This window comes from Tamandua tetradactyla, chromosome 18, assembly GCF_023851605.1.
Source record: "Tamandua tetradactyla isolate mTamTet1 chromosome 18, mTamTet1.pri, whole genome shotgun sequence".
In the NCBI taxonomy this organism is placed as follows: domain Eukaryota; kingdom Metazoa; phylum Chordata; class Mammalia; order Pilosa; family Myrmecophagidae; genus Tamandua; species Tamandua tetradactyla.
In genome coordinates this window covers 71,678,101-71,702,300 of record NC_135344.1, presented here as the reverse complement: position 1 = coordinate 71,702,300, position 24,200 = coordinate 71,678,101, and the positions used below count along the sequence as shown (strand labels likewise).

The following is a 24,200-nucleotide window of genomic DNA, read 5'->3' as shown; positions in this document are numbered from 1 at the left end:
TCTACCCGAACCTATAAAACCAAAATTTTCTAGATAATTGAATTAGAGAATCATTTTTTTTTTCACACCAAAAAAGACAATAACCTCCTTATGTGATCACAGGGAAATCCCTCCATTTCTTCAAGCCTCAACTGGAGCATTCGGGAATATTGAACTATTTTACATTGGTATAAAATTTCTGGTTTCCACATATCTTCACAAAAATGCATTATGGGTTTTGATTATAAAAAGTTTGGGAGGTAGATTGGGCCATGTTTATCATTTGTTACACTTCTTGCCCCATTCCCCAGACCAGCATGCTAGCCTGCACTCTTCTGGCCTCCATGCTGCCTGTTTCCGTCACTCCCTTGGACCTTAGCAGCTCTGCTGGAGCTGCCTTTCCTTGCATCCATTCATTCATTAAAATGTCCTCTGACCGCCTCTCCCCTTTCAGAGTCATTCTGTGCTGGGTGATGGTAGGTGATAATAGGTTATCACTTAAATTTTTCTTCTGTGGAAGAGAAAAAGAACTTCTGCAGAAGGTCCTCAACAGTGGCAGTTCCAGAATTTCTCTGCATTAACTATGCAGCCAGAGGCCAGCCTGTGGAGTAGAGACTTACCTTGATGCTACCTTTTCCTTACTTGGTGCATCTGGGGTGATCTGGGTAGATGCAGGAGGAGAGGAGGGGCCTGAACTCATCCATCTGTCTCTTGTCCCCGACACTGGCCTGTAAAGACTCTGGTGTCAATGGTGAAAGCCTGTGGCCTGGTGGCCAATGAGAGTGGACCAAGCAGTCAATTGCAGGGCAGCAGTTCCAAAAGCTGTTCTAGGCTAGACTCCTGCTTCCACATCTTCCTCACCATGACCTCTGTACCCTCTCTGTGTCTCAATTTCCTCACCTATAAAGTAGGTATAACCATGGCACTACTAGTAGTCAATTAAGTCATCCCAGTAAAATGCTGAGAAAAGTTCTAGCACATAGTGAGTGTGCAGTAAACACATTTGGTAATTTTTTTTCATTAATCCTTCAAATTAATGTCTACCAAATGTAGGTATTAAACCATGAGTGCCTGGGAAAGGAGAGGACACTGGATGAAGCTGATGGTATTCATTCTCTCAGGACCACCAAAGCCACACTCTGTGGGCTGCAGGACAAATGTCCCTCAGCAGCCCCTTCATGCCTGTGTGAGGAGGGGGGCCCAGAGAACTACTGTGAACTTCCCCATTTAACCCTCAGGAGTCTCCTCAAGAGTTTTTTGCAGAGCTGAAGGCCTCCTGAAAAGGATTCTGTGAGTATCCAGAGAAATCTGGGTTCCTATAACAGTGCAGGGCTTCAGTGGGTTCCCAGAGAAGACGAGGGACTTGGAAGGGTCCATCCAAACCAAAGAATTCTTCCTGTGACCACTATCTGGGCAGAAATCACCTTTCCCTTCTCTGAGTCTTTACAATAGTGCCTACGCCTCTCCCACCTGGCCTGTGTCTTCTCATGGGATGTTCATAGTTGCCTGACTGCCTGCTCAGCTCTGTCCTTGGCTGGAAGGGGGTTTGCACACAGCCTTGATCACCTGTGTGCTCGGTAAGTACAGAAGGACGTCAACGGACATCACTGAGTGAAGCCCTATATGAACACAGCAACACAAAACCTGCAGCTGGCATCAGTAACCTGCAAATCTGCAGCTCTGGCTTTATTAGGCACCTCAGCTAGGAGGTGTCACATTATGTAAGATCCCAGATCTGCTGCCCCCCTGCACGGCCATTCTGTAATACATGTGGTCGAACTGCGCTGTCTAGTGGTATAGCCACTTGTCTCGTGCAATATGTAGATTTAAGATGATTAAAATGAAATGAAATTAAAAACTCAGTTCTCATTCACTCGAGCCATTTCAAGCGCTCAGCAGCCACACCTGGTACTTACTATATTGGATAGCATAGACCGAGGACATTTCTACAATCACAGAAAGTTCTATGGGACTGCGCTGCTCTAGAATCTATGTCGTCATCATCAGAAATGTTAACTCAGGGAAATAAAATTTAACCATGCTTTCACAATCGGTAAACCTAATCTCCTGCTCCCTGGAAGAGCCAAACCTTTCAAGTTTGTCCTCTTATAAGTGATCAGGCACGACGAGCTAGGTGTTCTCCAGGCCTAGCCTCCCGTTTTGTTTTGCTTTTTAATTTACGCACTGTTATAAATGGTATTCATTCTATTAGTCTACTCGAGTGTGCCTGTTCTATCTCACGTAGCCATGTGTGACTCACAGCAGTTTAATGCGGGGGATGGATGACTTCAGTCTGGGGAGAACCAGGCTCATCCATCTCCCAGGCAGCCCCGCATCATTATGGCACATTAATGAGTTTGCCTAGATTTAAAAATCATCTGAGGCATAATGGATTGGTCACATTCAGTTTCCCAGGAACTGGGACTTTCTGCAATATAATTCCAGCTCTTTTGCTAATGAGTGTTGCGATATGGGGACTATCATTTAACTTCTCAGTTTCAGTTTCCTGTCCTTAAAATGGGGCCATTACTGACCTACCTCACCTAATGTGTAGAGGATGAATGATGAACGTCTGCGGAGAAAGCGAGCTCCTTGCGTTCAGGCAGGCCGAGCATTCTAATTTTGATTCGTTCTCATGGAGCAGCTGGGAGACATTTTCACTCTAATGTTTGCTCCTAAGATGCATTTTCCTTCTCTGCATTTTAATATTACCCATGTCACCCAAATCTTAAACCTAAAAGTAAAACTGCCCCCCGTTGCAACGGTGCAGGGAACGTGTGGAGGTATTTATATAGCTTTTCGTTTCTTTAGTCTGAGCGTAAACCAGCTTTTGTAGCTGCATTCGGAAGGCAGCGATGGCGTGGTCGGCTCTCACTGCAATCAGAAAGTCCTACAACCACACGGTCGCACGGCCAACACTCACATGCGATGATATTCCCGTATCTGTTCTTCATTCTGTTCTCATCTTTCTTAGCCGAGTCCCATGGTGCAGATTGCCCTTCAAAGAAGCTCTGGAAGAAAGAAAGAACAAGCATAAGATTCATATCTGGGTGCAGTGAATATGGGGATTTTAATGATGAGGGGGCTCTAATGAAACGCTGAGAAGGAAGGAAAACGTTCCTGGAAATGAGTAAGGGGATTAGTGAGCGACTTTATAGCTTAAATATTTCATTTAGCTTCTTCCAAATTGTTCTCCTTTTAGCTAATATCTTACAAACACAGGGATGAGGGTTGAAGAGGTTGAATCCACAATTTTTCTGGGAAATCCAGTAAAAATGATCCCGTGTTCATTGCATTCCTGCCTAAATATTTAATATAGAAAAATGTACATGTATCTCAATTTCTTAATTATATTACATTTTCTCTTCAGTATTCTTCTAGGAGTTACATAAAGATACCTTTTATCTTTCAAATTTCTAACTGAAAGGTTATTTTTGGCTAAAACTGTGAAAGTAGGTAAGCCATCCTTCAAGGCTGAAATCCTGTAATAAACCCTGCTAGAGTTTTCTCTTCATTTTTAAAGGAGCTTAGATGTCCATTTATTTAAGGATTTGGCATTATTATGCTCCAGGCCTTTAATCTTCATGTTATTAGTATATATATATGTATAAATTTTTTCTTCTGTTCAAGTTATAATGAAAATGTCCTGCACGATCAGGTTGAGAAATGAAAATGAAAATCCGGACTTTTCATTTCCATTTTAATCCAGGTTACATTTTACCCTTTATGAGGCCAATTACAGAGGGAGGTTATGGGAAAGACTGCGGCAGGAAGAACTTAGTAAACTGGTTTCTTGTCTTTATCACAGTAACTCTTATACTTCTTGGTACCAACTGAGAGAGAAGGGAAGGGAAGGAAGAAGACAAAGGTAGACGAGATGCACAACAGCACATCCCGAAACGCTTTCAGCCAGAGAAGGTCTCTTTTCCAACTCATACCCTCAAAGAGGCCCCAGGAAGGTTTTTCCAAGTTCTCCCTTTAGAACGGAAACTTTTGTACTCCCTCAAATCTCCATCTAGCTATCTGGGCCATTTCCACCAACTACCAATATTTAGTGATTAGTCTGTGGTCCAACAGAACCTATTCCTTTTTACGCATCCAGTTATTCCTTATCAATAATTGAGTCTTATGTACTATGTCAGGAGAATATGATTTCTCCCAGAGGCTGCACATTGTGTCCTCTGGACCCCTGACATGCCTGCACATCGCAAAGCCCTCTGATGGTATACCTGGGTAGTGCCAGGCATGCTCTATTGTTTGTCTGTTTCTCCCTGGGACTGCAAATTTCCTTATATAGGGCTGCGTGTCCGCCATTCTTCTTTGCCCAAGGTCTATGCCTCATGGTGGAATCCAGTAATTAGTTACTGAATGAATGAATGGCTGTGGGGTTTGGGAAAAAGGGTGTTTTAGTGTTGCTCTCAAAATAAAGCTTCATTTCTACAGCCTGAGTGTATGAGGGGTTCTACTTACAAAACCTAAGTATCTGCAGTTTGAAGAATTCATCATGCCATAGTTTGCAAAGTCACATCTTGTTGATGACCTGCTGTGTTTTGATAGTGCTGGACACATATAGTTCAGCCTTCGCCAACAACGGGCTGGGAAAGAGCCCAATTCCCACTCCATCCCACGGTCTGGCTTCAAATCTTGTCACCAGTACGCACGTTTTCACAACAAAACAATAGGAGTAAATACAGTTTTATGGCTGTATAACACTACAAACATGATTATGAATTTAATAACTCAGAGTTGTAAATTGCCTGTCTTAATTTAAGGTACCTTATTCATTATCTTGGTTGATGTCTTACTATCATAATTTTTACTTTATGTTTATCACATCAAAAAAAATCTTGGGAGCAGATGAGGGTCAGAAGAACTATAGCTACAGATATACAAACAGATTCACACTATACATTGCTATTTGAATGACAAAATGCTGTACAATGCAGGGCATAAAAATAAAATCATTTCTGGTTTATTAATATATTAAGTCAATAAAATATTAGTAGCAAAAATCACTAGTTAATTCTATCTAGAGCAAGACCATGATATGATTAGGGGACTTATTCAAATATAACTTCTCCTTTGCTATAAAATAGGCATTTAAAAATAAGTTCAGGCAAATGTATGATGCTGTTATAATGAGTTAGTATTAGAGGGGTATTATTATAAACTATAGTTAACAGTAATACCTTAATATTCATTCAAAAGTAACAAATGTACCACACGAATACTAGGGGTGGGGAGGTGGATAAGGAGTATGGGATGTTCTGGATTTTCTTTTATGTTTTTCTTTTTTTTCTTTTTTTGAGTAATAAAAGTCTCCGGAAATTGATTGTGGTGATGAATGCACAACTATGTGATGATACTGTGAGCCACTGATTGTATACTTTGGATGGATTGTATGGTGTGCAAATATATCTCAATAGAATTGCATTAAAAATAAGTTCAGGGATTTTAAATCCAGATAATCTCTTTCTGAATAGTCTTTGCGGCTCCATGAATGAGAAATATTTCATAGCTGAGGAATAACTGTTATTTGACTTCCCTTATACCAATTTCATTCTACTTGGACTTTGTCACGATTTAAATACCAATTTCATTTCCACCCATCTAGAAAGTCTCAGGTTGTTAAATTTTCTAGGAAGATGGAAGAAGACACCTGAATTCTAGAAAGACCTTGTGATCTTCCAGTTAATCCATGACCGCTAGTTGACATAATCACAGGATGTCAAGGAGAAGCACCACCAATGGCTGAGAGGGAGAAAGAACCTTTTGTTCAACTAGAAAAAGAAAATGCCTCTAGATCACCTGTGGCAAAGCCACAGCTGAGTCTTAAGATCCTTTTCCCTCTTGACAAAGAGATGAACTATTGTGGTCTGCTGCATCACAGCTGTGTTTCCTCAGCATTTGTAAAATCATAGGATTTCCAGGGGTCCTTGCTTTTAAAAACAGTCATTTGGAGTTGACTGTTTTCATTTAACTGGTAACCAGGAAACAAACACAAATTAACAAGTGAAATAATAACCAAGCTCTAGATATATTCCCAAAATTTGGTCTTTAAAACAAAACAAAAATATAGCTGTTTCAACTATAAGGTTAGGTGACACATGACGTCTACAGATGCATGCCACGGTCTCCTGACTCCCTGTAGGCAGGTGACCAGACCCTGCATTTTCTGGAACATTCTGTTGCCAGTTATGTAGCCAGAGTCCCCATGAATATACTTCTATCTTTAGGAACATCTGTTCTTATCCTTGGCTTAGAAAGTAAGTAATATACCTATGGGGAGCCCAGTGAGAGAATGGAAGGCAGGGCTTTCCAGATCTGCTGCCTTGGATTTTTACTCCTTTGGTTCAGAGATGATTTTTATTAATTTTTAAAGACAGGCTCAGTGTCTTTACTGAGATAGGCTATCCGTTGCCATACACTTTCAAAATACGTGAGGACTATCTACCTTAGACATGCTATACCTTTGATGCCTAAAGTAGGACAAAAGTCAACAGCTTAAATTTCTAGTAGGAAAATAATACTTTATCTACACCGATAGAGCCACTGGATACTCAGAGAGGACATAGCATGATACAGGGGTCTTTCACGTCAGGAGCCCCTGGCTCCCTCCTGGTTTGGAAATTCTCAGAGCAAGAATAAAGGGGCAAGAATGCCTGCAATCAGTGCTGGAGAATCCTATCTTGTCTCTTGTTCCTCAACAAGTCCTGGCACAGACAGGGGACTCCCTTCACTCTTCCTTTCCCTAAGAGATTGAGGGTTCTCTGAATACCCTGTGAACCTGCCTCCCTTTCCTTTGCAGACATGAGATGGACACCAGCCACTAAGAAACCCACCTGGGAAACAAGCCTGGGGAATATTAACTACCTCAGGTTATCTGTAATTTTTCTTTGCAATCATTCAATTAGGTACTATTTTACATATTTTGGACTATTAAATATCTTTTCAAAACAAAGATTAGTCAAATTATAAAGTTTTCTCTTGTGCATTTTTCTCTGGACAAGAACAAAAGACCCTTAAGCTATCGTTTGAGAAAGATAAAAGTTATACGTGTTTCTTTGAAGTGACATAATAAATTGAATTATTGAATATACTGAGGGGAATTCTACTCTGAATCAATACTCTCTGGAAATAATTCAATATAATTACATAGAATTATATTGCATCTAGATAAAAAATGTTCATATTCAATTGGTTTAAAGTAAAGCCAGGCAGGTTTTGGATCCTCTTAGTGCTCAGACACAGGGAACTTTGTGGCTTGAAGGGGTCAGAGGATTTTCTTAGCATTTGCCAACGATGGGCTTCTGGCTACTCCAGGGCTGTTTTGCTCATCTCTTTCTCACATTTCCCTCATGCACAAATAAAATCTCCAGTTCATGCTTGATTTTGGATTGACCTCCATAATCTTGTTCCTCAAATTATTTTTTCTTGACAAAAGTTACAGTCAGGTTCACTTAAACGGAATTCAACCAAAGCACAGATGTTCTAGTTTGCTAGCTGCTGGAATGTGATATACCAGAAACAGAATGGCTTTCAAAAACGGAAATTTAATATGTTGATAGTTTACAGTTCTAAGGCTGAGAAAATGTCCCAGTTAAAACAAGTCTATAGAAGTGTCCAATCTAAGGCATCCAGGGAAAGATACCTTGGTTCAAGAAGGCTGATGAAGTTCAGGGTTTCTCTCTCAAGTGGAAAGGCACATGGTGAACACAGTCAGGGTTTCTCTCTTGGCTGGAAGGGCTCATGGCAAACACGGAGTCATTTGCTAGTTTCCTCTCCAGCTCCTTGGGAGGTGTTTTCCTTCTTCATCTCCAAAAGTCGCTGGCTGGTGGACTCTGCTTCTCATGGCTGCATCGTTTTGCTCTCTCTGAATCTCTTTTTACTTCAAAATGTTTCCTCTTTTTATAGGATTCCAATAAACAAATCAAGACCCACCCGAATGGGTGGAGACATGTCTCCACCGAATTCATTTTAACAACCACTCTTGATCACTGAAGATCACATCAAGGTCACATCAAGATGTGACTCCCTAAGTCACATCTCCAGGGAGATGAACTAATTACAGTTTCAAACATATAGTACTGAATAGAGATTAGAAGAAACGGCTGCCTTTACAAAATGGGATTAGGATTAAAACATGGGTTTTCTAGGGTACATACATTCTTTCAAACCAGCACAACAGGCGTGATTTTGAAAAAGAGGCCCAGTGGGAGACAGCAGAAATGATGGATAATGGCAGCTCCATGAAAATCATCCCTTAGCAGCTCATGTCTTCCCTTTCTGGGAGAACTTAAGGACAAGCCTTAAATAAAGACAGACAGAGGTCCTCTTGCTTTATTTTTATAATTTATTTTGAAATACTTTCTGTCATCACAGTTACAAAACTAATACAAATCCAACATAGTTCCACCCCCTAGATAACAAGATATATCAATTTTCACATTTTGCCACTTTTGCCATATTATTTGCTCTCTTTATCTATCTATCTATCTATCTATCTATCTATCTATCTATCTATCTATCTATCTATCTATCAACCTATTTTCTGAGAGTAGGTTGAACATATATCATTTGAACACATAATATTTCCATTTACATTTACTATGAACAAGGAGATCCACTCTTTAATCACCTTAAGTGCTGTTATCAAGTTACAGAAATTAAACATTGATATAAAGCTTATCCTATATTCCAGTTTTTATTATGTCAAAACAGTGTCCTTTTTGAGACTTTTCTCCTCCTTTCTTAGATACCATAGAGAACAATGTATTGCATTTAATTGTCATTATCTCTTTAGTTTCTCTTTCTTTTTTTTAATTATGGAACATACATAAAACTTAATGTTGTGGTACCCTCACCACCATCTATTACTGGAAACTAATCTTCACCCCACCAGAAACCCTACACTCATTTTGCATTAAATCTCCATTACCCTTAACCCACACCCTCTGGTAATCCGTGCTGTACTTTCCATCTCTATAAATTTCATATTCTCTGATATTTTCTTTGAGCTTAAATTTAATATCTTAAATCTATAACAACCTCATTCAACTTGATACCAACTTAATTTCAATTCTGTACATAAACTATGTTCTTATAACTCTTTGCTTCCTTATATTTATATAGTTTTTGACACTAATTACATGTTTATACCTTATGAACCCCAAATCACTGATTTATCATTACATTTTGTGCATTCGCCCTTTAAATCCTGTAGGAAATCAAAAGTGTTGTTACAAACAAAAAAAAAATACTACTGGTATTTATATCTACCCAGGTTATTATCTTTAACAGAGACCTTTATTTCTTCATGAGGCTTCAGTCAGTTGTCTAGTGTTCTTTCCTTTCAACTTGCAGATACCCTTTAGTATTTCTTGTATGGCTGATCTAGTAGGGACAAAGTCCCTCAGCCTCTGTTTATCTGGGAATATCTTAAGCCCTCTCTTCTTTTTGAAAGACAGTTTTGTCAGATAGAGAATCCTTGGTTGACAATTTTGTGCTTTCAGCACTTTAAATATGTCTACCCACTGTCTCTTGATGCCATGGTTTCTGATGAGAAATCAACATTTAATCTACTGAGGCTTCCTTCTACATGACACAGTGCTATTATCTCTTGAAGCTTTTAGAATTCTCTATTTTTGGCACCAGTTTGAGTAAAACATGGCATGGTGTGGGTCTATGGGGGTTTATTTTGTTTGGAGTTTGCTAAGCATCTTGGATGTGTATATTCATATCTTTCATGAAATTTGGGGAGTTTTCTGAGCATTCTCTCTGCTCCTTTCTTTCCCCTCCCTCTGGGTTGCCCGCAATGTTTATATTGATATACTTGATGGTGGGCCATGGGTTCCTCAGGCTCTGTTCACCTTTCTTTGTTCTTTATGTTCCTGATCCTTAGACTGGATAATTTTGATGGTCTTATTTTCAAGGTCACTGATTCTCTCTTCCGCCAGCTCCAATCTGCTCTTGAACAGCCCTAGGGAATTTTTAATTTCTGTTACTGTGGCCTTCAATTCTATTTTGTTCCTTTTCATAATTTCCATCTCTTTATTGATATGAACTTTGTGTTCATCTACCATCTTCTTGATTTCTCTCAGTTCTTTGTCTAAAAGGTTTTTCTTAAGCTCTTTGAGCATCTTTAGGACCATTTTTAAAAAAAACTTCTTTGTCTGGTATGTCCCAAGCCGGGTCCTTCATATTGATGGTTTCTAAAGCTTTCTCTCCTTTGCCTAGGCCATTTCTTCTTGTGTCTTTGAATTATTATAATCTTTTGATGGAATCTGGGCATTTTGATATTTTAGTGTGTTATCACTGGAATTTAGACTAAGCTTGTGCTAGCTAGTGTTACGATAGAGTTTTCCTTGAATGCAAGGAGCTAACAAAAAAAAAAAGGAGAAAAAGAAAACACCTTTCCCAGTCTTTGCTGATAGCTGAGTGTGAATGCTCTTCTTCAACGCTCATCCATCAAAAGAGATTACAGAATAGCTATGGGGCAAAGCATAAGGGCCTCCCTGATCTTTGCTGTGTGTGAGACTCATCATGGGCATGCAAATTTGGCTTTAGGAATTCTCCCATTTATAGAGATAGGAATTCCTCTCTTCCCCAAGAAACAGTCTCTTTATAGTCCTCATACAGTTCTGTACGTCCTATGCCCGCAATCCCTTGCCTCAGACAGCACTACTGGAGTGTGCTCTCACAGCCTTCTGCAGGAGAGCTCCTTGAGCCCCCTTCTACATGCAGGGCAAATTCTGGGACAATGAGTCCCACAGGCCATTACTAGACAGATTAGGCCAGATGTACACGCTCTCAGCATATGCATGAGGGTTAACCTGTTCTCTCTGGAACCGGGATCAGGGATGTGCAGTGGGAGCACCGGGGCTCCACATCAAATGGGTGAGGCAGAGGAGAGGAGCCAGCCAGGGCTCCGTGAGGGTCTACGACAAAGGAGCCTTTTTCTTGATTTCGTGCTTGCCCTGTAACTGCAGATCTTTAAGTATTTTCTGGAGCTTTCTGGAGCAAGATGTTTCAGTCAGTTTTTGCTGTTAAAAGCTTCTGGGTGTGGGGGTGGAGGGATGGAGGTCTGAGGCTTCTCACTTCACCCTCTTGATTGGGGTGGAGACCGGAAAGCCCAGTGCTCTCTATAGGAGGAACTTTAAATACAATATACACATTTTAGCAATATTTAGTGCTTGGGGTAGCTTTTTAATATGCAGATACAATTTAACACACCAACTATGGGCTGTTTATTGAGAAAAAAAAGCATTTCACGTATCTTGGGGATTTAAGTTAATGTTCTCACCGTACCTTCTGTTAGAATTTTCATAAATATACTCATGCTTTTACTCTACTTAAAATGTAATTAAAGTGTTTTCCTCTGACTGCTTTAGCTCATATATACTGAGAAAAGGCAGCAAACCTGGGAACCACTCCGAAAGAGTAATAAGCCTGTGAAACAATAAAAATGAAACCAGGCAAGCTCCACTGAATACCAATGACTTCTTCCTTTAAGATGCTACACTCTCCATGGGCACAAAAGCACAAGGAAATTGAACTTCCCGCACGCAGTCATTTTTTTTTCTGAATAGAAAACATGTTTTGGGGATTCAATCACCTCCTCCCCCTACCCTCAAGCCACCTTCATTTTCTACCGGTTATAATTATACATCTCAGTAGCCCACCTCAAGAGAACATTACTCCAAAATGATGCTGTCTGTTAAGAAAAGCCACAGCTCCCAGATATTAAAAAGGGAGGAAAAAAAAAATCCTATTCAACAGAAAAGCAGCCAGAAAGAATGGCATCAGGTCAAGGCTGTGCGAACGTACAGCAGGCTTTTCAGGCGATGCAGGGTCAAGTTTTTTAGAAGCTACTGAAATTGAATTTTTCCTCCCTTTCCAATATGAATAAGTCTGTGCATGTATAAAGTGACTACAATTGTCACCCTGAAGGAAGGAAGATGAACTCGCTGGGGCATGCAAATTCTCTGAACTTTGTTTTCTGTCCATACTTCTGGCTCTTCCAAAAGTTGCATTTTATTAGCTCGTCCATATAATCTATTCATTGTTGTAGCATGAAAGCAATGGAAGAAACCTACACTGCCCGGCGGGCTGCAAAGGGGTCGACGGGAAGGTGGCCCCTGAAGGTCACTTGTCACTGTCATTATCAGAAAGTCTGGGCAAAGACAGTCAATGACGGAATAAATGGGCACAGGAGGAGACCCAGGGTCTGGGCACAGGAAGAGCGCTGTTTCTAAAAATATTCAAATCTTAGTGTGAATGCTCACTGATTCTTTTAAAAGAAGTTGTTAACAACTCCCGATCTAAAGAATTTTGATTCCAACTTATGCCAAGCCCCAAATTTTGCAGAATTTTTATATTTTGCAGAAACCAGGGGAGTGACGATCTTAGTAAACAGCTGCACAGAGCTGCCTTCCTTTACCTAACATCGCTTTCTTTTTTGATAATGAAATTGAGGTTTGCAGCCTAAATCATATGTTTTAGTGCCTGGAAACAGTCCCTCCCACGGTTGGCTGAGTTTAAGACTTTTAAATTTTTTTCCTTTGACTATTACTCTGAATGACTTTTTACAGCAAGGCCTTATATTTAATACATGTTTATGGTGTTTCAAAGCTCTAGCACATAAGCATTTCCATTCCTATTTTACAGATAAGGAAATTTATGACCACAGAGGTTAAATGGCTTGTTGAAAACCATGCTGCAAGTAAGCAGAAGAATAGGGGACCTGAACCCTGGGCCCCTGCTTCTGAGTCCAATTCTCTCTACATTTTGCCTCAAATTGGGGGCAGATCACAGGATCTCTGCTTGCTTCATTTCACTGAACGAGCTGCTTTTGGAAGCTGCCTTGGCCGTGGGCCACAGGCCACCAAACCCTCTCTGGTTGCCAGTTCTTATGGACCAAGCCTGTTGGTGACAGGGCCTTGTCACCATCAAGCACAGTGATTTTCACAGGGCCTGGCATGTGAAGGACTCTCGATCCATCTGTTTGGTTCTCGCTCTCTTTTCAAAATGTGTCAAATTTAAAAACTCCCCTTCCCACCTCCATCTCTGAGGCAGGGAGCTCTTGCTAACTGCGTGGCCTGACCCTCAAGTGAATCGAAGCAGAAAAGAATCTGAGAACCCCTGACCTAGTAGCCACAGAGAAGAAAATGCTCTTTGAGTGGTGAAAGAAAAAGAATGATGTTGGCGATGAAAATGGTAACTGTGGAGCATCTGTTGTTTATGAACAGTTCATAGACTAGGCAGGTATCCTGTAGAATTACACTGATGCCCAGACAAGGGTGAGTTTGGTCAAGCATCCCTTTTCAGGGGCAGAGGGTGACTGTTAGGGAATATCCAGTTCTCTCTTGGCCTAAATTCCCTTCTCCTTGTTTCCCAAAAAAGAGCTTATTGGCCAGCATCCTGCGTCCCGGCAGTACGCTGTATGCCCCTTACCAGGGTACCTGTTTAATCAGTTGGACTCTTGTCTTCCTTCTCATGTGATCACTGATGCTGCAGAGGTAGTTTAGAGTTTGGGGAGTCTCTGGTTCCCTGACATTTGCTCCTGGGAGCTTTCAAGGGTCCCATTTCACGGAAGAGATTCCTCAGTTTGAAATGCGAAGGCTGCATTTGCAGTTCCTTCTTCTGGATGCCCCTGGGAGTGTCGCAGCTGTGTATTATGGAATGAGGAGTAGTGCATTGGAGGGGCTGGACAGCAAGGGATGATCAGCAGTGTTTTATATTCATTCTATAAAACTTTGTCAAACTTTCGTTGCATGAGTTGGACTTCAGGCATTGCATTGCCTAACTCTTCATAACGGTGTATATCATGAAATCAGTCAATTTTGCTAAGATTCTGAAATTTGGACTTGGTTATGTCTTACCCTGGCAACCCCAAGGAGGCCACAGTGATTGGATGGAGATTCAAAATAGTGACATCAAAGAGTGACGTTACAGGTGGTGTCCTGAAGAGGGCTGCTCTGTTTTAAAGGAGGTGGAAGTATCTGATCCAATCACTTTATGGTTTCTGTCAATAACTCTGGGTGCAGTTCTACATCTATGGATGCCACCTACATTTCAGAGAGATAGCAATTTTCATTTTCCCTCAGATGCAGGTGTCACCAGAGTTTGGGATGTTAATGCTACTTGATAACTGTAATTTCCTCCACCTCTGCATCTAATTTGAAGAGTGCTTTGTTACTTCTTGAGGCACCCAGATCTTCAGAGATGAACAAGAGAACATCCTTGGAAAAAGGCATCCTAAAGCATCTAGAGAACAAATGGCTGCTTTTGCAAAAATCTAGCTGCTCCTTTCCTCCTGAGAGAAGCCAGAAAAGTAGAGTCGTTACATATCTCTTGCAGTAGCTTCCTAAATCTCCTCACCTTCCTCCAGTGTGTATACTTCTGGAGTGATCTTTTAAGAATACACCTCTGCTGAGTAACAAAAAAAAAAACAGATAAATTGGACATCATAAAAATACAACCTTTTGTGTATCAAAAGACATTATCTAAAACATGAGAAGATAACCTACAGAATGGGGGAAAAAGTGCAAATCATGTATCTGATAAGTGTTTGATAGGCAGGAAGAACTCCGATAACTCAGCAACAAAAAGACAATTTGAAAATGGGCAAAAGATGTGAATAGACATTTCTCCAAAGAAAATATACAAATGACCAATAGCACATGAAAACATGCTCAATATCATTAGCCATTAGGAAAAGGCAAATCAAAATCACAATGAGATACTATCTCATACCTACTATGTTGGTTGTCATTTAAGAAAAATGGAAAATAACAATTTTTGGTGACGATGTGGGGAAATTGGAAATCTTGTGCACTGCTGGTGGGAATGTAAAATGGTGTCACTGTGGAAAATAGTTTCATGGTTTCTCAAATAAACATAGGATTACCATATAGCCTGGCAATTCTACTCTTAGGTGTGTACCCCAAAAGAACTGAAAGCGGAGACTCAAACAGATACATGTACACCAATGTTTATAGCAGCATTATTCACAATAGCCAAAACATGGGAACAACCCAAGTGTCCATCTACAGATGAATGGGTGCACAACACATGGTATATACATACAATGGAATAGTATTCAGCTGTAAGGAGAACTGAGGTTCCGATGTATGTGGCAACATGGATAAAGTCATGCTAAGTGAAATAAGCCAGACACAAAACGACAAATATTGTATGGTATCACTTAGAAGAAATATTTAGAATAAGCAAATTCATAGAGACAGAGAACAGATTAGTGGTTACCAGGGGTGCAGCAAAGGAGTTATGGGGAGTCACTACTTAATGGAGTTTCTGTTTGGCTGATGAAAAGTTTTGGTGATGGATGGCGGTGACAGCAATTAATATTCCAAATGTAATTAATTCCATTCAATTGTAGATGTAAAATTGTAAAATGGCAAACTCTATATTACATACATATGTTACTATTATATACTATGTAACTATGTTACCATAATGAGCAATAACAATAAAAAGCTACCTGCTTTCCTACTTGAAAATCTACCAAATGTCTCTCCAGACAACACGTGGCCATCCTAAGGATAAGATACCCAATACATCCAATATATTATAGCAGGCACAAAAAGTGTTCAACAATGGCTAGCAATCATGATTCTTATTTCATTTCAAATATTAAAGCTTGAGGTTTTGATTAAAATAAATCTACACTGACTTTATTGCTTTTTCTTCTTATCTTCCTGACCAAGTCTTTCATTCTTTTTCTTCCAGTGGCTCTGTTTTTTTTCTCCATTGATTCTATATGGGGCATTTAGAAAGGGGGTGATTGTTGTTTTATTCTTGGCCCAGAGTTAATAAAAAAAGCAAACATTCCCTCCATGGCACTTCTTCAAGAACTATGAGTTTTAAAATGTCCTCTCCTCTGAAATCATATCACATAAACTCCATCAGATGTGACTGAAAATTTAAGGATACTTTTTTTAGAGATGACAGGTTGGGAAATGAATAAGTGTAGCAGAAAAGGGAATTTTAATGTGAGATTTGTGACTCTCTCTTTTGACATCTGTTAATTTATAAAACCTATCACCACACTCCCTGGGCTCCTCCTGCAGTGCCTAAGTTATGGTGGTCAAAACTGAGAAAAGAGAATTATTTTAGAAATTCAGAAATCAGGCTTAGAAACACTTTTCAAACAATTTAGTGAAAAATAATTACATCTCAAATTACTGTCAGAAAGTTCAAAGTCTATTCTTAAATGCAAATACTTTTATTGGAAATTAGAACTCAGAAGTTATTTTTAGAGTCATAAAGGCTCTCCTTTATTGACAGCTTTTTTTTTAAGCCCAACGTGAATTTTTATTCACGATTGGGGATACCATCTCTATAGACTGACATGGAGTATTTCTTGTGAAGAGAGTCTGGGTAGTACGCCTTAGTCTATGGGTATAAGGAGGAGATGATGACTAAAGTCAAAACAATGAGCCTGTCCCAGGTACAAGGTGGTGTTCCTGGCATGGTGGGACTTTCTATGTGCAGTTGGTCAACCATCCATAGAAACAGAGTGGTCACAGCCTCCTTCAGGAATCCTGAGCTGCTCCATCTCTCAGAACACATCAAACATTACTGGCTAAAACCATTTTACTGCAGACTGTGGTGTAATGTCTTATTCATCTGAAGATACGCCCTAGAAATTGTTGTGCCTCTTGCTTCTCCTCAACACCTGGTTTGGGATTGGAAGACTACAAGCAGGTGAAGCCAAAGACAAGACAGGAGTCCCAGGAGATAAGTGATGACATAGGGAATCAGTGGCAATTGCACAAGCTCTTTCTACATTTTATTCACATGGGCATTACCTTCACCACTTCTCCTTATTCCCTTAACTACTCTCCTCTAATGTATTTAATGGTTTACTATGTATATTTGAAAACATGAATTTGGAAATGAAGCCTTACATCATGACAGTAAATGGAGAGCCAACAACATTTACTGCATAGGTTAAGGATAATTGAAACAGTTCATACAGTGAAAACAAAGCAACAAAATTACATTCCAGTCTGGCAGTACTGCAAGTCTATGTTCTCAGCCTGAAATATGCTGCTGCTTTGAGTTAGAGAGGTGGAAAGACATTCTAACCTCCATCTAAGGCTCACCTAAGAATCAAAAGGATAGGAAGAGCACCAACTGAGCAGAGAAACACTTCCCCACTCAGCAATTCAGCACTGTCTCTTCCCTGGTAGACTTCCTAAAACCACCTTTTGCACACCATCAATGGTTTGCACTACACACATTGGGGGAAATTTGAATTAACCATCAATCTTGGCTGATGGCACAGGATTTGAACAAGAATTGTGCTAAAATAACAATCTCTACCATAAAACAGTGAACTTTCACACACTATCCAGACTGTTATTTCAGCAAAGAACATTTCTGAAAGGAGATCTGAAATTTGCCTAGAAGTGTAATAAGGAAAAAGAACACTTTGGCTCAAAAGATTTTGATTACATACAAACTCTTTTAATGAAATCATAATAACCTATCAACATAGTAACAATACCAACAGTTCCCATTAATAATACATGATATTAAAGCACAAGATACTTTAATGTGTAGTTTGCATTTCCCTAAAAAGTAAACTTACATTTACCATTAATCTTACTGCTGGTGTTTATCCCAGAGAATCTAAAATTTATGTTCACACAAAATCCTGTAAATGAATGCATGTAGCACACTTGCTATGTTCCAAATACTATACTGTTTTACTCATAATATCTCATAGTTGTCAGCTCATTAATGGAGATGAGTCCTTCACCCACTGTGCTTGTTTGAAAGGACGCATGTACCCTAGAAAAGCCATGTTTTAATCCTAATCCCATTATGTAAAGGCAGCCACTTGTTCTAATCCCTACTCAGCATTGTATGCTTGAAACATCAGATCATCTCCCTGGAGATGTGATTTAATCAAGAGTGGTTGTTAAACTGGATTAGGTGGAGGCATGTCTCCACCCATTTGGGTGGGTCTTGATTAGTTTCTGGAGTCCTATAAAAAAGGAAACATTTTGGAGAAAGTAGGAGATTCTGAGAGAGAAGAATGACATAGCCATGAGAAGCAGACAGTCCATCAGCCAGTGACCTTTGGAAGTGAAGAAGGAAAATGCCTCCTAGGGAGCTTCATGAAAGGAAGCCAGGAGAGAAAGCTAGCAGATGATGCTGTGTTTGCTACATGTCTTTTCAGACGAGAGAGAAACTGTGACCCTGTTCGCCATGTGCCTTCTCACTTGAGAGAGAAACCCTGAACTTCACTGGCCTTCTTGAACCAAGGTATCTTTCCCTGGATGCCTTTGATTGGACATTTCTATAGACTTGCTTTAATTGGGACATTTTCTTGGTCTTAGAACTATAAATTTGTAACTTATTAAATTTCCCTTTTCAAAGTCATTCCATTTCTGGTATATTGCATTCTGGGAGCTAGCAAACTACAACACCCAGGTTCAAGTTAGAGCTGCAAATGAAACTCACGGAAAGAGAATCCAGTATATTCATAAATAAGCACTACCATTACTATTATTATCACCCATAAGTTTAAGGAAGCATTATACTGGTAACCAATAAATATGACTAAATTTTAAATTATGCTAAAGAATAACATTTTTAAAAACAGTTTTATTCATACACCTACACCATACATTCTATCCTAGGTGTACAATCAATGGTATAATCACATAGTTATGCATTTACCACCATAATTAATTTGCGAACTTTCCCATTTCTTCCAAAAAAAGTACCATACCCTTTATAGCCCCCTATTATTGACATTTAGCTTTGGCATAGTGCCTTTGTTAGTTACTGAAAGAATATTACTATCTTACTGTAAAATATAGACCTTAGTTCACATTAATTGTATTTTTTCTCATACATGACCTGTGCTGAGTTGAAACTATTATGTTCCCCAGAAAAGCCATGTCTTAATCCTGATCCAATCTTGTGGGGCCAGACCTATTGTTATCCTTAGGGTGGAAACCTTTGATTAGATTGTTTCCATGGAGACTGACCCACTCAATTGTGGGCGTGACCTTTTGATTAGATAAAGATGTGACTGCAAGGTGGGTCTTGATTAGTTTAACAAAAGGGGGGGCATTTGGGGGAAAGCTCAGAGTCAACATGAGACCCAGACATTTGGAGATGCAGAAAGAAAAAGCCCCCGGGATAGCTGTTTGAAACCAGAAGCCAAAGGACCAGCAGATGCCAGCCATGTGCCTTCTCTGCTGATAGAGGTGTTCTGGACTCACTGGCCTTTCTTGAATCAAGGTCTCTTTCCCCGGATGCCTTAGTTTGGACATTTTTTGGCCTTACAACTGTAAACCTATAACATAATAAATTCCCTTTATAAAATTCATACCATTTCTGGCATATCGCATGCTGGCAGCTTTAACAAACCAGTACTCCACCCTAACATTTTTGCTATGGACATTCACTTACAGGATTTTGTGTGGACATAAGTTTCCAGGGCTCTGGAGTAAACACTCAGGAATCAGATTGATGGGTATATGATAAACTTAAGTTAATGTTTTAAAGAAATACAAATTATTTTCCAGAGTGGTTATACCACTTTACATTCTCTTGTAGTAGAGATGTATATTTGTTCTAGTTCATGTAAGAACTTTCTAATATTTATACAACTAACCACCACCTTCATCCAGTCTAGGTTTTGCTAAGTTATGAAGTCCCAGTTTTTATCCTCTCGCTTTCCTTCTGGTGATATAAAGATGACTCTGGCCTTCCTTTTTCAGTCACGCTCACATTCTACTTTGTTAATTATATTTACAGTACTACACTACCATCACACAGTATTGTGGTATTTCTGAACAGTTACAAACAACCTTAAGGAATAATGTAAAAAAACTTATTTTGAAATAATTCTGGATTCACAGGAAGTTGCAAAGATAGTATAGAAAGGTCCCATGTGCCCTTCAGCTTTCCTAATGGATTCCTCTTGAACGCCTATAGAACAATATCAAACTCAGGAAACTGCCATTGGTGCAATGTGTGAGTAAATTCTATGCCATTTTATCACAACCTTGTAACCACCAGATGGCCATGATGCAGAATCCTACCACGTGCTCTGAGATTTCCCTCACTCGACTCTTTAGTCGCCCAGTATCTCTAGTCTCTAGGATGAGTCAGGGCTCCCCAGAGACCCAGGACCAATAGAAATTGATGTTAAGGAACTGGCTTATGTTTGCAGGGGCTGGCAAGTCCACAATGCATAGGGCAGGCTACAGGCTGGGAGCTCAGGCAGGGATTTCTAGTTTTGCAGGTAGAATTCCTTCTTCTCCAGGAAACCTCAGTTTTTGCTCTGAAGGTTTCCATGTTATCAAGGGTTTACATAAAGTCAGCTGACTGTAGATGTTAATCATATCTGCACAATACCTTCCTGGTAACATCTGAACTAGTGCTTGACCAAACCCCTGGGCACCATCGTCTAGCCAAGCTGACACACAAAATTAACCATCACATTTGGCCTCCACCACTCTTTTCTTCTGCTTTATAATTTTTATAACATTTTGAGATGTTAAGAAATGCAACCGTATAACATGTGTCTTTTGATATTAGTTCTTTTTTCTCACTCAGTATAATGCCCTTGAGATATACCCAAGCCATATGAATCAATAGCTTGTTTCTTTTTATTGCTGAGTTGTATTCCATGGAGAGGAATTACCACAGTTTGTTTAGACATTCCTCTTCTGAAGAACATTTTGGTTGTTTCTAGTTTTGTGCTATTACATATAATGCTGCTATGGGCACTCATTTACAGGATTTTGTGTGGACATAAGTTTTCAGTTCTCTGGGATAAACACTCAGCAGTAAGATTAATGGTAAATTTAAGTTTACTTTTTTAAGGAAATGCAAATTATTTTCCAGAGTGATTATACCATTTTACATTCTCATCAGCAATGTATGAGAGCTATGGTATCTCCATGTCCTCATCAGCATTTTTAGTTATTATATTTTGTAGCTGTTCTAGTAGGAGTGTAGTGATACCTCTTCATGATGCTCATTTGCATTTCCCTAATGGCTACTGATGTTGAACATGTGTTCATGTGTTTATTTTCCATCCATATGATTGGATTCTGCTTTGCTGTTGAGTTTTGAGAATGTTTTAAAAATATATTTTAGATGTGGATCCTTTGTCAGATAGGCGGCTTGCAAATATCTTCTCCCAACCTGTAGCTTGTCTTTTCATTCTCTGTAACAGTGTCTTTTACAGAGAAAAAGTTTTTAATTTTGATAAATCTCAGTTAATCGCCTTTTTTTCTTTTATGGATGATGTTTTGGTATCACGTCTAAGAACTCTCAAGCCCTATGTCCCAATAGATAATTTCTATTTGATATAAAGCACTGCAAAAATCTACAATGATTGATAATTAAATGACAATGTTAAATTGTGTTACCATTGACCAACCAAGATTGAATCAGTGATGGCAAAGTTAACAACAAAACACTTGAAAGTTTGAGATGCCTTTCTTGATGGTACATTTTGGACTCCAGTCACTCAGGCTTTCCCAGGTGTTTCATACACGCCCTCCCTTCTTCTCTATTTCTCCCTCTGAGTGGAAGAAGGGGGAGGTAGCTGAATGCTTCCTGCAACCACTACAGAGATGACAGAACTATTGATGGTACTGATGAAGGAAGCTGCCCACTCAGTTCATGGCTCAGCTGAGCTCCCTAGACACACTGAGTCACATATCAGGGCTCAAGAACTACACATGCTTAGTGGTCATTGGTCATCATGTTGGATATCCCAGGAGTAGAAGAACCCATCACCAAGGGAGGGGCTGTGCCCATGACTTGGTTGTCATTAAACTATCCCTGAACTAAGCATCCCCAAGCTTCTGGGTGTGGGCTGGAGAGGAGAGAGCAGGAACAGGTAGACTGGAGACCTCTGTGGCTCTACCAGGACATGGAAGAGCCCACGGCTGCAAAAATGAATGAACAGGGAAGGCTGAAAAAGGAACAGGGGAAGGTTGAGGTAAAAAAGGAAAGAATGAAAGCATCACTATTATGCTATATCCAAGATAAAGGTCATAATGACTGTTGTTTCTGTGCCTTCTGTGTTCTACCTTCTCTGTGTTATGATGTTCCTCTGGCAGGGAGCCTTTCTTTCACTTTTCTTGCCTACAAAATGAGACCCACCTATTAGAACTCAGCTCAAACCCAACTCTGCTGTACGTTTTTCCCTCCACAGATGTTTGGTCATCTCCAAAATTCTACTGATATGTGACACTTACATTTTCTTTACACACTCTGTGTACGTTATTTTTTTGCATAATTATATTATGCTTATCATAGCGTCTGAAGAGCAGACCCATATCCCTACATTAACTTCCATGGCAAAGAGCTAGGTATGAAGCAGGGAGCTGGTACGGTGTTCACTTAGTGAGTACCAAATCCATTCAGCATGAAAGACAAGGGCTGTTCTACAACAATGGAAATGTTTGTCATGTGGGTTACCCAATACGATAGCCATTAGCCACTTGTGGGTACTGAGTGCTCAAAATGTGGCTAGATGATCAAGGAAATGAATTTTCAGTTTTGTTTAATTTGAATGAATTTATATCTAAATAGCTATAGGTGGCTAGTGGCTACTGCAGTTGACAGTGAAGGTCATGGTCTGTAGGGGACCCACCAAGGGGGCCGATGGGAGGGGTGCCAGAGAATCGTCAACAACCTCTAGGGGAAAGCCCTTGGTTATATCTTACATTGCCTGACCTCTTAGCCTTCCTGATCAAAAAATCTGATCTTTATTTTTTTAGCAAAGTTGGAGATAAATCATTTCCAGTTATGGATTCACAAACATTTAGTGGACGTGAACCCCACATGTAACCCAGAACTCTAACATATTAATTAAAAAGGGAGGATATTTCTTCTTCAAGCCTCTTTTATGCACATAGTACCTTTTGCTGTGGCACTGACTGGAAGCCAAATCGTTACACCAGAGGCTGCTTGGGGGAGGCAAGCAGAATGTTTGGGGTGTAAGTCATCTAAATGTTGAGAAGCTGAGAAAACCTGGCTCTGGCAGTCAAACTTCTCCCTTTGTAGACCGAGACTCAATGCTGGATACACATATACAATATCTTAATCGCTGACCCTCTGTATACCTTTTCCAAGGTGAACATTCCCTTGTCGTAGGCGCGTTCATTCCTTTTTAGTTTGGAAGTGTTATTGTCACTGATTTCTTTGTCAAGTCATGGTCCACATGAGCTGGGAGATGTTCTGTCTCGATGGCGTGTGTGGATTAGAGCTGACCACTCACAGTTCCAGATGCAACCAATGCCACTGTCTTGAAGACTCAATGTCAAGTGAAAGAAAATGTGGCCCTGGGTATAACACGGTCACTCACCCCTCTTCAGGTCGGGCTTACTTTGTAATGTTCTGGGGGGGACTCCTCCAGCAGCTACAATTAGTGAAGAATTAGATGGGGATGCTAAAGAGCCAACAGCAATCTGCAGAGTCCTGGCAGTTAATTAAAGGTCAAGTAGAGTTCCCTTTTCTTCCTTCCACTGCTCTGCCTGCCACTTGGGGCCTCAGAGCCATGCAATCTTGCACTGATGCCGACTCATGACTCAAGCCTTTTCAGTATCCCATGCTGCACGATAGGAGATGAATGCGAGAGGGATGAGTTATTACATGCCCATCCTTCCAAACACTCCCCTACAGATCATACTCGACAGGTGAGAACATTTTCTAGAACGTATGGTCTTTGAAAAAGGAAGAAACTCCGAAAGACTTGTAGACATGCTTTCAAAGGAAGCAGTCACAAAACCACTTTTAAGAAGAAGTACATTTTGGTGCAGAAACAAGGTCATGAAAAGGAGCAAATGTTTCAATTGGCAGAAGAGTTTGGTGGAGAAGCAGATTTAGATATGAGCATGGACACGACGCCACTTCTTATTCTAGCACCCAACCACACAAGGGCTATGTCCAGAGTTCAAAGGACACTGCATGCCACAGCTCCTTTCTTATTTTCAGCAGTTTCTTGCCATTTGGTATGTGCCCAAGGAGTTCAAGGAAATGTATATGCAATTACATTTCTCCTGAAATGTATAATGTGACCAGGTCTTTCATCTATTTATTTTTTCATTTTGCCTCTGCACTCACTGACGACTGCAGCAATCCCTCAATCAGAAGTGAAGGCTGAGGTTTAATGACTTTATGTATAATTTAGTTTTCTGCAATATGCCTCTTCA

General features: G+C 40.0%; 1 protein-coding gene across 8 annotated transcripts in view; it reads right to left on the bottom strand.

Moving 5' to 3' along the window:
* PTPRM (protein tyrosine phosphatase receptor type M) overlaps window positions 1-24,200 on the bottom strand; it is an 823,739-nt gene that overhangs the window by 96,532 nt on the left and 703,007 nt on the right. For all 8 annotated transcript variants that reach the window (XM_077135947.1, XM_077135946.1, XM_077135945.1 and 5 more), the window contains one exon: window positions 2,903-2,990. In XM_077135947.1, coding sequence (XP_076992062.1) covers window positions 2,903-2,990 — 88 coding nt within the window. The remainder of the gene's footprint in view (window positions 1-2,902; window positions 2,991-24,200) is intronic.